We start from the raw sequence: 14,643 nt of genomic DNA, 5'->3' as shown, positions 1-14,643 counted from the left end.
CTGGCACCCCCCCCTAATTTGTGTCACATGGAAGCAGCACCACAAAAGGGTCACGTGCGCCACAATCCCAGCGCAGACACTTATACCTGTGCAAGATGTTTTAGCAACAAAGTGCAGCGCGACCCTTAGTAAATGAGCCCCTTCATGTTCTGCGGAAGACTCTCCTCTGATAAAAAATGTTGAGAGGATGAGGCACGCCAGATTTCAGCCCAATTATTTGTAGTTATGGGAGATAATTGTGTGCGGGCGATGGTTATCAGGTAACGGGCTCCAGTGTAAATTATAGACTGAGGTTTGGCCGTGGTCAGTAACTTTCCTCTGCAGAGAAGTCTCTCCCATAATATTCTCAGGGGCTTTGGTCTTCCCTGGATAAAAAGCCCATGAGATATATCAGGGGACTTCTAGCACTTTCCCTTTAAGTGTCTCCTTATAATTCTCTAGATTCGCTTCCAGCTATGGGTTTGCTAATACAATGTAATATTGAAGTATAATATAAGAAATATAACTAAAAAATACCTAAACAAAAGTCCAGTTTCTAAGTTCTTGTATCTTTTTCTTCTTTCTCAGGGATCTCCTGGTCCTACTGGAGAGAACGGACCCCCTGGAGCATTAGGAAAGCGCGTAAGTAACTGTTTAATTGATCTACAACTATTGTTCTCCTTCATTGTTCTGACCATTCACTACACAAAGCCCGGTCTCAGATGGCCGGGTTCTGTTCAGGAGATGGATCCAGCTGGGGGGATGAGTATCTCAGATAAAACACTCTTCAGGGAAACAATACAATTCTATAAAAACATCAACGTGCTGAAGCCGGACGCAGATTTGGGCACCTCACCCCACGGTCAGTCGGCCGGATCCACAATAACAGCAGCCAGAACCCTGTAGACTGTGGTGCAGGGTCCGAATAGACAGACATGGGCCTATAAACTGATGGGGGAGAAACTATGAGAAATGGACCAGAATTCTCTGGTATCCAGTCTCACATACTTTGTGCTAAGTGTTTTAGGCATTTTTGATGTGATTTATGGAGAAAGGGAAGTGACATTGTCATAAGTGCCGAAGCCTCGGCCGCAACAACATTCACTACAAAGTGCATCCAGTTTTGGGGCATTTTCTGGGGTAAAGCTAAGCCAAGTGATAGATGGTGCAAAGTTCCACTATACAATCTGCACCAGCTTTAATATCCAGTGTTAGACTCTGTGATAAATACTATATATATATTATAGTATACAAAAACTTTTAGGTTATTTCCTGATTGTACTTTAGGGGATGCTCCATGATTTCCACCTTTTACAATCTGCATCACACATTTTACCACCAGTGCCGGGTAGATGAGTGGTGAGAATAAGGAGCTCTCATCTTTCCACATTTCTGCCTCATTGTCTTCATCACATTTTTACACCAAAACCCAATTTTTGTAAATGAAACAAAATCGCCTCCACTTCCAATACCCCCCCCCCCCCCCGTGTGCTCCTGGTGCAATCTCATCTCCATTATGTACTATGATACCACAAACCCGAACTCTTAACCCACAGGATGTGATATATTCAGGGTCTGTCCCATGTATAGATCCTGCAGTTCATGGTGCTTGTATCTCAGTAGTATACAGCTATAGGGTGAGTATTTATCTGCCCTGTTCCCTCTCTCTATCAGGGTCCTGCTGGTCCATCCGGTCCTGAAGGTCGTCAGGGAGAGAAAGGAGCTAAGGTAAGTGCTCTGGATCGTACTGTGTTGTGTATGGATAAGGGTCGGATCTTTGCCATAGTCGTGTCTCTTATAACACATTTCTTTTTGTGATCAGGGAGAACCGGGCGCTGTGGGTGCTCCTGGAAAGACTGGAGCTGTTGGACCCCAGGGAGCTGCAGGGAAGCAGGGACCAGATGGACTTAGAGGCATCCCTGGAGCTGTGGTGAGTGATCCCCAAGCGGCAGGAGACTGGCACTTAGTAGCCAAATCAGGAGATATATTAGGGCTCCCAGACATATTATTTAGCTACCGGCTCCCCAGTAGACTCCCAACATCCCTGGTTCTCACATTTTTAACCTCCAATATAGAGTTCTGGTCTTCACTGCCGGGATCTAATGTAGGAGTCGTTTATTGAATGACCTGGACAGGTAAAGAGACAAGTAAAGGTTATGGCAAAGCAATGGAATAGACAGAAGTCAGGAGACTGAACACCTAGATATGAAAGACTAGGAAGTCTATGGCTCAGGCACCTTCCCAAGGGGCAGAATGTCAGATGGTGATGGATGGGAATTTTCTTTTTTAGGGTGAACAAGGTCGTCCAGGAGCAACAGGTCAAGCTGGACCCCCTGGACCGGTGGTAAGTGAAACTGCAGCAGGTTAATGATATAAACCTCTTCTGGAGTACAATATATTGAGCTTTTTTATCATTTAGGGTCCTCCAGGATTGCCCGGACTCAAGGGAGATTCTGGTGCTAAAGGAGAGAAGGTGAGAAACCTGAATAATTTGTATGTGACATAAAATATGGAGATACGTTATCTGATAATGAACATCCTAGTAATGCTAATATCCACAGCAAACATGGCGGCACACGCAGCCCCTCTGTAACACAGTGCTGTAGACCCCCTGTGAAACCCAAATCTTTGCAGACTTTGCTGCAGGGAAACTGCTGTGTAGTTACTTCTCGGAGTAATCACTTTACACTGACAACTGGATCAAGAGACATCAAAAAGAACAGGTTTATATACCAGAAAAAGATAAGTTGAGGTCAAAGTATACAGACACCATGACAGAGTGTAGCAAAAGCCCAACTGGATCCATCTAGTAGCCTCTGCTCGGGTATCTCCTTGTTGGATGAGCCGCCTTACATAGCCCATAGATGCAGCCCATGGGTCAGCGTATCCTACAGCCAAGCACTGGTGTACAGCACCAAAGTCCAGGAAGCATTGCGGACAGAGAGAGGGGATGCGGACAGAGAGAGGGGATGCAGCAGAGAGAGGGGATGCAGCAGAGAGAGGGGATGCGGACAGAGAGAGGGGATGCGGACAGAGAGAGAGGAGATGCACGCAGAGAGAGGGGATGCGAGCAGAGAGAGGGGATGCGGACAGAGAGAGGGGATGCGGGCAGAGAGAGAGGATGCGGGCAGAGAGAGAGGGGATGCAGCAGAGAGAGAGGATGCGGACAGAGAGAGGGGATGCAAGCAGAGAGAGAGGATGCAGCAGAGAGAGGATGCGGGCAGAGAGAGAGAGGATGCGGACAGAGAGAGGGAGGATGCGGGCAGAGAGAGGATGCGGGCAGAGAGAGAGAGGATGCGGGCAGAGAGAGGATGCAGCAGAGAGAGAGGATGCAGCAGAGAGAGGGGATGCAGCAGAGAGAGAGGATGCAGCAGAGAGAGGGGATGCAGCAGAGAGAGGGGATGCAGCAGAGAGAGAGGAGATGTGGGCAGAGAGAGAGGAGATGCGGGCAGAGAGAGAGGAGATGCGGGCAGAGAGAGAGAGGATGCGGGCAGAGGGAGAGGATGCGGGCAGAGGGAGAGGATGCGGGCAGAGGGAGAGGATGCGGGCAGAGGGAGAGGATGCGGGCAGAGAGAGAGGATGCGGGCAGAGAGGGAGGATGCAGGCAGAGGGAGAGGATGCGGGCAGAGGGAGAGGATGCGGGCAGAGGGAGAGGATGCGGGCAGAGAGGGAGGATGCGGGCAGAGAGAGAGGAGATGCGGGCAGAGGGAGAGGATGCGGGCAGAGGGAGAGGATGCGGGCAGAGAGAGAGGATGCGGGCAGAGAGGGAGGATGCGGGCAGAGAGAGAGGAGATGCGGGCAGAGGGAGAGGATGCAGGCAGAGGGAGAGGATGCGGGCAGAGGGAGAGGATGCGGGCAGAGAGAGTATAATAGATATGTAGCACAGGATAGTCCAATGTTATATGACGCCTTTGCACCAGGATTAAATTGGGAACAATGAAGTAATTTCTTTAATAATTCATTTTTAGGGTCATCCTGGTCTTATCGGACTCATTGGACCAACAGGAGAGCAGGGAGAGAAAGGTGACAGGGGTCTTCCGGGTCCACATGGCACAAGTGGACAGAAAGGAGAAACGGTGAGTATAGTAATTATTATTTATTAGTGTTTTTTAGATGTCCCTTATCTCCTGTCCCTTATCCCATGTCCCGTATCTCATGTCCCGTATCTCATGTCCCTTATCTCATGTCCCTTATCTCATGTCCCTTATCTCATGTCCCTTATCTCATGTCCCTTATCTCATGTCCCTTATCTCTGCTATTCTCCCGGGTGTAGGGTATTCCTGGTGTCACAGGTCCCATTGGTCCATCAGGATCTGCCGGGCAGCCTGTAAGTATATTACCTTGTTTCCTTTTATGTTTTTGATATATTTCGTGACACATATTCTTTGTGGAGTCCATCATCCAGTTCTGAGCCTGAGGGTTCGTCCATGGGTTGCATCTGCTGTTGGGTCTGGTAATTGGTTGACGTGTGGCCACTAGTCGTGGTTTCTGATGTGGAATCCTGCTGAGACCACAGGAATATAAAGGGGAAGACACTTTTCTCCACTCTATCTGCATCTCATTGGAATTCATTTTCTGCACTTTTTGGAGCAGATTTCCTGGCCGCTGCTCAGCTAGACAACTCTGATGTCATCACTATGTAGGGAACATATTTAAGGTACATGATATTTATGACATTTCTTGTCCTTGTTTTTTAGGGTCCTCCAGGTCCTAAAGGAGCTAAGGGTGCCTCGGTGCGTATCCTCCAGCGGTTCATGGTTTCTACATGATATTATTATTACTATTCTGTCCACTCATGTTTTGTTACTAATCTCTTTAATAAACAGGGACAAGCAGGACCTAAGGGACAGAAGGGCGTGCAAGGTCCACCTGGACCCCCGGTAAGTGGCTGCCTCATGAACATATGCTGATCTTTCTAAGTCTTATACTAGATTGCGTATATCTAATTCCGTGTTGTCCACGTCTTGTACAGGGACCTCCAGGAGAAGTCATCCAGCCACTGCCTTTCCAGATGCCCAAGAAAAATAAGCGCTCCATCGATGCCAGTCAGATCATGGCAGACGAACCCACTGGGGACTATGCAGATGGCATGGAGGAAATCTACGGATCTCTCAATGCTATCAAGAAGGATATTGAGCTGATGAAGACACCCTTAGGCACAAAGGAGCACCCGGCGCGCACATGCCTGGACCTGCGACTCTGCCACCCAGAGCTCCCTGATGGTAAATGTCGATCAGGTGGTCCTATCAGAGTGTAATATCAGCAGTGTAATATCTACCAACATAAGGGCATATTAGGAAACTAGTAATAACCAAGATTTCAGCAGGATACATGATAAGTATTTGACTAGTTGGGTTCTGCCCACTGGGATCCCCATTGATCATGAAAATGGGGATCAATTGTATCAACTCCCTGGAACTACTAGAATCACCAAACCCTGTACTGGTCTTCTTTGTCCAGTCCCATCAACATAAATGAAGTAGAATCATGTTTATGTGACCTCGGGGGGTTCCTATGATAGGTGGCGGTCCCATCAGTCAGAACCTCACATAATAGACACTTACCTCTGTTACACCTGGCCACTGGTAATTTATAACAGAAAATCTTCTTCCTTTCAGGTGAATATTGGATCGATCCCAACCAGGGCTGCACCCGGGACTCTTTCAAGGTCTTCTGTAACTTCACAGCAGGCGGAGAGTCCTGCATCTACCCCAGCAAGGACATTGAGAAGGTAAAGCATGGGAGCCCAAGGATATACAGATTACATGACATATAGGACAGGATTGCTCATGCGTTTTTCTCACATTTAGGTTAAGATGTCTACCTGGAACACTGAGAAGAGAGAGACCTGGTACAGCAAGTTCAGGAGCGGCCGTAAGGTAAGTACATGCACCGGATGTGAATGGGAAATAGTAAAGATGGCTGTCACCCCATAAGCATTGGGTTATAGATCGCTAATGTTTGCATTAATAGTCAAGGACATTTTTTCTATCCAATTTCAATTAAAACCCACCTTGATTTGGTGCATTAATGATATTATGTTGTTAAATCCCTACAGTTCTCTTATGTCGACTCTGACAAGAACCCGATCGGTGTGGTCCAGTTGACCTTCCTGCGTCTGCTGAGTATCACTGCCCGTCAGAACTTCACGTATAACTGCCACCGCTCTGCGGCCTGGCACATGGCCTCCACCGATAGCTACCAGAAAGCACTGCACTTCATGGCCGCCAATGATGAGGACCTTTCCTTCCACACCAGCCCTTACATTAAGGCTCTAAGAGATGGCTGCTCGGTGAGTGGAAGTCATCTTCATTGTCTTAGACACAATACCCAGTAGCTATGAGGACCGTAACAGTGACAAGTGCTGTGGTTGTCATTACGTTGGGTGAAGAGATGATTGACAAGGGCTGTGGTTGGTTGATCACATTACATTGGGTGAAGAGATGATTGACAAGGGCTGTGGTTGTCATTACGTTGGTTAAAGAGATGATTGACAAGGGCTGTGGTTGTCATTACGGTGGGTGAAGAGATGATTGACAAGGGCTGTGGTTGTCATTACGTTGGGTGAAGAGATGATTGACAAGGGCTGTGGTTGTCATTACATTGGGTGAAGAGATGATTGACAAGGGCTGTGGTTGTCATTACATTGGGTGAAGAGATGATTGACAAGGGCTGTGGTTGTCATTACGTTGGGTGAAGAGATGATTGACAAGGACTGTGGTTGTCATTACATTGGGTGAAGAGATGATTGACAAGGGCTGTAGTTGTCATTACATTGGGTGAAGAGATGATTGACAAGGACTGTGGTTGTCATTACATTGGGTGAAGAGATGATTGACAAGGACTGTGGTTGTCATTACATTGGGTGAAGAGATGATTGACAAGGGCTGTGGTTGTCATTACGTTGGGTGAAGAGATGATTGACAAGGGCTGTGGTTGGTTGTCATTACGTTGGGTGAAGAGATGATTGACAAGGGCTGTGGTTGTCATTACATTGGGTGAAGAGATGATTGACAAGGGCTGTGGTTGTCATTACGTTGGTTAAAGAGATGATTGACAAGGGCTGTGGTTGTCATTATGTTGGGTGAAGAGATGATTGACAAGGGCTGTGGTTGTCATTACATTGGGTGAAGAGATGATTGACAAGGGCTGTGGTTGTCATTACATTGGGTGAAGAGATGATTGACAAGGGCTGTGGTTGTCATTACATTGGGTGAAGAGATGATGGACAAGGGCTGTGGTTGTCATTACATTGGGTGAAGAGATGATTGACAAGGGCTGTGGTTGTCATTACATTGGGTGAAGAGATGATGGACAAGGGCTGTGGTTGTCATTACATTGGGTGAAGAGATGATGGACAAGGGCTGTGGTTGTCATTACGTTGGGTGAAGAGATGATGGACAAGGGCTGTGGTTGTCATTACATTGGGTGAAGAGATGATTGACAAGGGCTGTGGTTGTCATTACATTGGGTGAAGAGATGATTGACAAGGGCTGTGGTTGTCATTACATTGGGTGAAGAGATGATTGACAAGGGCTGTGGTTGTTATTACGTTGGGTGAAGAGATGATTGACAAGGGCTGTGGTTGGTTGTCATTATGTTGGGTGAAGAGATGATTGACAAGGGCTGTGGTTGTCATTACGGTGGGTGAAGAGATGATTGACAAGGACTGTGGTTGTCATTACTTTGGGTGGAGAGATGATTGACAAGGGCTGTGGTTGGTTGATCACATTACATTGGGTGAAGAGATGATTGACAAGGGCTGTGGTTGTCATTACGTTGGTTAAAGAGATGATTGACAAGGGCTGTGGTTGTCATTACATTGGGTGAAGAGATGATTGACAAGGGCTGTGGTTGTCATTACATTGGGTGAAGAGATGATTGACAAGGGCTGTGGTTGGTTGTCATTACGTTGGGTGAAGAGATGATTGACAAGGGCTGTGGTTGTCATTACTTTGGGTGAAGAGATGATTGACAAGGGCTGTGGTTGGTTGATCACATTACATTGGGTGAAGAGATGATGGACAAGGGCTGTGGTTGTCATTACATTGGGTGAAGAGATGATTGACAAGGGCTGTGGTTGTCATTTCATTGGGTGAAGAGATGATTGACAAGGGCTGTGGTTGTCATTACGTTGGGTGAAGAGATGATTGACAAGGGCTGTGGTTGTCATTACATTGGGTAAAGAGATGATTGACAAGGGCTGTGGTTGTCATTACATTGGGTGAAGAGATGATTGACAAGGGCTGTGGTTGTCATTACGTTGGGTGAAGAGGTGTTTGACAAGGGCTGTGGTTGTCATTACGTTGGGTGAAGAGATGATTGACACGGGCTGTGGTTGTCATTACTTTGGGTGGAGAGATGATTGACAAGGGCTGTGGTTGGTTGATCACATTACATTGGGTGAAGAGATGATTGACAAGGGCTGTGGTTGTCATTACATTGGGTGAAGAGATGATTGACAAGGACTGTGGTTGTCATTACATTGGGTGAAGAGATGATTGACAAGGACTGTGGTTGTCATTACATTGGGTGAAGAGATGATTGACAAGGGCTGTGGTTGTCATTACGTTGGGTGAAGAGATGATTGACAAGGGCTGTGGTTGGTTGTCATTACGTTGGGTGAAGAGATGATTGACAAGGGCTGTGGTTGTCATTACATTGGGTGAAGAGATGATTGACAAGGGCTGTGGTTGTCATTACGTTGGTTAAAGAGATGATTGACAAGGGCTGTGGTTGTCATTACGTTGGGTGAAGAGATGATTGACAAGGGCTGTGGTTGTCATTACATTGGGTGAAGAGATGATGGACAAGGGCTGTGGTTGTCATTACGTTGGGTGAAGAGATGATGGACAAGGGCTGTGGTTGTCATTACATTGGGTGAAGAGATGATTGACAAGGGCTGTGGTTGTCATTACATTGGGTGAAGAGATGATTGACAAGGGCTGTGGTTGTCATTACATTGGGTGAAGAGATGATTGACAAGGGCTGTGGTTGTTATTACGTTGGGTGAAGAGATGATTGACAAGGGCTGTGGTTGGTTGTCATTATGTTGGGTGAAGAGATGATTGACAAGGGCTGTGGTTGTCATTACGGTGGGTGAAGAGATGATTGACAAGGACTGTGGTTGTCATTACTTTGGGTGGAGAGATGATTGACAAGGGCTGTGGTTGGTTGATCACATTACATTGGGTGAAGAGATGATTGACAAGGGCTGTGGTTCTCATTACGTTGGTTAAAGAGATGATTGACAAGGGCTGTGGTTGTCATTACATTGGGTGAAGAGATGATTGACAAGGGCTGTGGTTGTCATTACATTGGGTGAAGAGATGATTGACAAGGGCTGTGGTTGGTTGTCATTACGTTGGGTGAAGAGATGATTGACAAGGGCTGTGGTTGTCATTACTTTGGGTGAAGAGATGATTGACAAGGGCTGTGGTTGGTTGATCACATTACATTGGGTGAAGAGATGATGGACAAGGGCTGTGGTTGTCATTACATTGGGTGAAGAGATGATTGACAAGGGCTGTGGTTGTCATTTCATTGGGTGAAGAGATGATTGACAAGGGCTGTGGTTGTCATTACGTTGGGTGAAGAGATGATTGACAAGGGCTGTGGTTGTCATTACATTGGGTAAAGAGATGATTGACAAGGGCTGTGGTTGTCATTACATTGGGTGAAGAGATGATTGACAAGGGCTGTGGTTGTCATTACGTTGGGTGAAGAGGTGTTTGACAAGGGCTGTGGTTGTCATTACGTTGGGTGAAGAGATGATTGACACGGGCTGTGGTTGTCATTACTTTGGGTGGAGAGATGATTGACAAGGGCTGTGGTTGGTTGATCACATTACATTGGGTGAAGAGATGATTGACAAGGGCTGTGGTTGTCATTACGTTGGTTAAAGAGATGATGGACAAGGGCTGTGGTTGTCATTACATTGTGTGAAGAGATGATTGACAAGGGCTGTGGTTGTCATTACATTGGGTGAAGAGATGATTGAAAAGGGCTGTGGTTGGTTGTCATTACGTTGGGTGAAGAGATGATTGACAAGGGCTGTGGTTGTCATTACTTTGGGTGAAGAGATGATTGACAAGGGCTGTGGTTGGTTGATCACATTACATTGGGTGAAGAGATGATTGACAAGGGCTGTGGTTGTCATTACGTTGGTTAAAGAGATGATTGACAAGGGCTGTGGTTGTCATTACATTGGGTGAAGAGATGATTGACAAGGGCTGTAGTTGTCATTACATTGGGTGAAGAGATGATTGACAAGGGCTGTGGTTGGTTGTCATTACGTTGGGTGAAGAGATGATTGACAAGGGCTGTGGTTGTCATTACATTGGGTGAAGAGATGATTGACAAGGGCTGTGGTTGTCATTACGTTGGTTAAAGAGATGATTGACAAGGGCTGTGGATGTCATTACGTTGGGTGAAGAGATGATTGACAAGGGCTGTGGTTGTCATTACATTGGGTGAAGAGATGATGGACAAGGGCTGTGGTTGTCATTACGTTGGGTGAAGAGATGATGGACAAGGGCTGTGGTTGTCATTACGTTGGGTGAAGAGATGATAGACAAGGGCTGTGGTTGTCATTACATTGGGTGAAGACATGATTGACAAGGGCTGTGGTTGTCATTACATTGGGTGAAGAGATGATTGACAAGGGCTGTGGTTGTCATTACTTTGGGTGAAGAGATGATTGACAAGGGCTGTGGTTGTCATTACGTTGGGTGAAGAGATGATTGACAAGGGCTGTGGTTGTCATTACGTTGGATGAAGAGATGATTGACAAGGGCTGTGGTTGTCATTACGTTGGGTGAAGAGATGATTGACAAGGGCTGTGGTTGTCATTACGTTGGGTGAAGAGATGATTGACAAGGGCTGTGGTTGGTTGTCATTATGTTGGGTGAAGAGATGATTGACAAGGGCTGTGGTTGTCATTACGGTGGGTGAAGAGATGATTGACAAGGACTGTGGTTGTCATTACTTTGGGTGGAGAGATGATTGACAAGGGCTGTGGTTGGTTGATCACATTACATTGGGTGAAGAGATGATTGACAAGGGCTGTGGTTGTCATTACATTGGGTGAAGAGATGATTGACAAGGGCTGTGGTTGTCATTACATTGGGTGAAGAGATGATTGACAAGGGCTGTGGTTGTCATTACATTGGGTGAAGAGATGATTGACAAGGGTTGTGGTTGGTTGTCATTACGTTGGGTGAAGAGATGATTGACAAGGGCTGTGGTTGTCATTACTTTGGGTGAAGAGATGATTGACAAGGGCTGTGGTTGTCATTACTTTGGGTGAAGAGATGATTGACAAGGGCTGTGGTTGGTTGATCACATTACATTGGGTGAAGAGATGATTGACAAGGGCTGTGGTTGTCATAACATTGGGTGAAGAGATGATTGACAAGGGCTGTGGTTGTCATTTCATTGGGTGAAGAGATGATTGACAAGGGCTGTGGTTGTCATTACATTGGGTAAAGAGATGATTGACAAGGGCTGTGGTTGTCATTACATTGGGTAAAGAGATGATTGACAAGGGCTGTGGTTGTCATTTCTTTGGGTGAAGAGATGATTGACAAGGGCTGTGGTTGTCATTTCATTGGGTGAAGAGATGATTGACAAGGGCTGTGGTTGTCATTACTTTGGGTAAAGAGATGATTGACAAGGGCTGTGGTTGTCATTACATTGGGTGAAGAGATGATTGACAAGGACTGTGGTTGTCATTACATTGGGTGAAGAGATGATTGACAAGGGCTGTGGTTGTCATTACATTGGGTAAAGAGCTGATTGACAAGGGCTGTGGTTGTCATTACATTGGGTAAAGAGATGATTGACAAGGGCTGTGGTTGTCATTACATTGGGTAAAGAGCTGATTGACAAGGGCTGTGGTTGTCATTACATTGGGTAAAGAGATGATTGACAAGGGCTGTGGTTGTCATTACATTGGGTGAAGAGATGATTGACAAGGGCTGTGGTTGTCATTACGTTGGGTGAAGAGATGATTGACAAGGGCTGTGGTTGTCATTACATTGGGTAAATAGATGATTGACAAGGGCTGTGGTTGTCATTACATTGGGTGAAGAGATGTTTGACAAGGACTGTGGTTGTCATTACGTTGGGTGAAGAGATGATTGACAAGGGCTGTGGTTGTCATTACATTGGGTGAAGAGATGTTTGACAAGGGCTGTGGTTGTCATTACATTGGGTAAAGAGATGATTGACAAGGGCTGTGGTTGGTTGATGACATTACGTTGGGTGAAGAGATGATTGACAAGGGCTGTGGTTGTCATTACATTGGGTGAAGAGATGATTGACAAGGGCTGTGGTTGGTTGTCATTATGTTGGGTGAAGAGATGATTGACATGGGCTGTGGTTGTCATTACGTTGGGTGAAGAGATGATGGACAAGGGCTGTGGTTGGTTGTCATTACATTGGGTAAAGAGATGATTGACAAGGGCTGTGGTTGTCATTACATTGGGTGAAGAGATGATTGACAAGGACTGTGGTTGTCATTACATTGGGTGAAGAGATGATTGACAAGGGCTGTGGTTGTCATTACATTGGGTGAAGAGATGATTGACAAGGGCTGTGGTTGTCATTACATTGGGTAAAGAGATGATTGACAAGGGCTGTGGTTGTCATTACATTGGGTGAAGAGATGATTGACAAGGGCTGTGGTTGTCATTACGTTGGGTGAAGAGATGATTGACAAGGGCTGTGGTTGTCATTACATTGGGTAAAGAGATGATTGACAAGGGCTGTGGTTGTCATTACATTGGGTGAAGAGATGATTGACAAGGACTGTGGTTGTCATTACATTGGGTGAAGAGATGATTGACAAGGGCTGTGGTTGGTTGATGACATTACGTTGGGTGAAGAGATGATTGACAAGGGCTGTGGTTGTCATTATGTTGGGTGAAGAGATGATTGACAAGGGCTGTGGTTGTCATTACGTTGGGTGAAGAGATGATGGACAAGGGCTGTGGTTGTCATTACATTGGGTGAAGAGATGATTGACAAGGGCTGTGGTTGGTTGATCACATAATGTTGGGTAAAGAGATGATTGAAAATAACAATTTTATAACCAATTCTGTTGTATCTTTCCACCTACAGATGAAGAAGGGCACCGACAAGACTGTGCTAGAGATCCACACTCCACGCGTAGAGCAGCTTCCTTTGACGGACGCTATGTTTATGGACTTTGGAGAACCCAACCAGAAATTTGGATTTGAAGTGGGACCTGTATGTTTTATGGGCTGAGGCAATTCAGAATTAGAGACAATCCCCCACCCAACTGCACCCCCTTCTTAAAAAAGGAGATGCCCTACCCCCTTTTCCTTCATTCCCATACACCAGTATTCAAGAAGCTCAGCTGATGAGGAGCAGAAAGCCCTTCCAACGAGGGGCGACACAAGACCAAAGGCCCCGGTCTACCCGTGACACAGACCTAAAGCTGGCTGGATATTCTGATGACCAAAGAAAGATTTTTTTTTATCATAGACTTTTAGCTAGAATTATTTGTGGCTTTTTTTAACGAGAGGTAAAGATGACCCCTGCCGAAAATAAAGGGTGTGGACTTCCCATATCCTACAAAATTCACATTGTGGACAAAGAGCCACTTCCTCGCCCCGTAAAGAGCTTCCTCGCCCTCAGTGTTTATGTCTCCAGTTTTATGAACACATGCAGATTCCTTAAAAACAGGACTCTTATTTTTTTTTTCTTCTGTGGATAAATGAAAGTTTTAAATATTATTTAAAAAAAAAAATAATAAAATTTGTTATAAATTTCCCTTCTACCTTGCACACAACATGGGAAAATATTACTAGAAACAGATGTCCTGAACAGATCACAAGACAATCGAAAAAAAAATCTGTGAACCAGTTTTTACTATGGTGCTCGGAGTAAAGCTTTATGTTTTGTCCAACAAGATTACAAAAAAAAAAAAACCCTCACAGGTGCTCAGAGTATTACTGTGTAATGTTTGTAAGTATTTTTTGTATTGTAATATATAATCTATAATTTTGCTGCTTTTTATTTTTATTAGTTTTTTTTTTGTTCTTCTTCCTGCGCATGTCCACACGTGACTTCCTGCCGGCCACTATCTACTTCCTGCGCCTCCCTCCCCTGTGTCACATCCACTTCCTCTTCCTCCAATCTGCTCTGTGTCTATAGTTTCCTCTTTTATTTAAATAAATATGTGCAAAAGGTGAAATCCACAGAGGAATAAAGTGGCAGATCGGGTTCTTTTCTTGCGTCAGGTTCTGGAAAGACAGCGCACCTAAAACCATCACAGTTATACACAAGGGACAACATGGGGCTTTCAAAGGGAAGTTTGGAAGTTCGAGTTGGTGCCCAAAAAGACAATAACAATTCTGCAGGTTTAACAGGCTCTTTCAACATCTCATTTTTACACAATTTTGGTTAATTTTGTTAATTTTGTACAAGATAAGTCAGTTCTTACAAGGTGATAGGTGAGGGTCTGACGACTCTCATAGGAGGTGCCGCAGCAGGTTGGGTGTGCAATCTCTCTATTTCATTGTATGGTAGTGTCAGAAATTGGCAAACTTAACACTTGTCAATGAGAGCGCCAGAGATACCAAAGTGCTCGGCAATTTCCAATACTTCCATATAGACCAATGCTTGTCCTGCTGCCCA

At 45.5% G+C, this 14,643-nt stretch overlaps 1 protein-coding gene across 11 annotated transcripts in view; it reads left to right on the top strand.

Annotated features, from left to right (window-relative positions):
* Nucleotides 1-14,012, top strand: part of COL11A2 (collagen type XI alpha 2 chain) — a 126,423-nt gene extending 112,411 nt beyond the window's left edge. For all 11 annotated transcript variants that reach the window (XM_072125755.1, XM_072125754.1, XM_072125752.1 and 8 more), the window contains 14 exons: nucleotides 568-621; nucleotides 1,654-1,707; nucleotides 1,802-1,909; nucleotides 2,270-2,323; nucleotides 2,399-2,452; nucleotides 3,948-4,055; nucleotides 4,253-4,306; nucleotides 4,677-4,712; nucleotides 4,806-4,859; nucleotides 4,952-5,201; nucleotides 5,598-5,710; nucleotides 5,790-5,858; nucleotides 6,038-6,271; nucleotides 13,102-14,012. In XM_072125755.1, the coding sequence (XP_071981856.1) occupies nucleotides 568-621; nucleotides 1,654-1,707; nucleotides 1,802-1,909; nucleotides 2,270-2,323; nucleotides 2,399-2,452; nucleotides 3,948-4,055; nucleotides 4,253-4,306; nucleotides 4,677-4,712; nucleotides 4,806-4,859; nucleotides 4,952-5,201; nucleotides 5,598-5,710; nucleotides 5,790-5,858; nucleotides 6,038-6,271; nucleotides 13,102-13,248 (1,389 nt within the window). In that variant the 3' untranslated portion in view covers nucleotides 13,249-14,012. The remainder of the gene's footprint in view (nucleotides 1-567; nucleotides 622-1,653; nucleotides 1,708-1,801; nucleotides 1,910-2,269; nucleotides 2,324-2,398; nucleotides 2,453-3,947; nucleotides 4,056-4,252; nucleotides 4,307-4,676; nucleotides 4,713-4,805; nucleotides 4,860-4,951; nucleotides 5,202-5,597; nucleotides 5,711-5,789; nucleotides 5,859-6,037; nucleotides 6,272-13,101) is intronic.
* The last annotated feature ends 631 nt before the right edge of the window (nucleotides 14,013-14,643 follow it).

This window comes from Engystomops pustulosus, chromosome 9 (genome assembly GCF_040894005.1).
Source record: "Engystomops pustulosus chromosome 9, aEngPut4.maternal, whole genome shotgun sequence".
NCBI classification, from domain to species: domain Eukaryota; kingdom Metazoa; phylum Chordata; class Amphibia; order Anura; family Leptodactylidae; genus Engystomops; species Engystomops pustulosus.
This window is presented reverse-complemented; position numbering and strand designations above follow the sequence as displayed.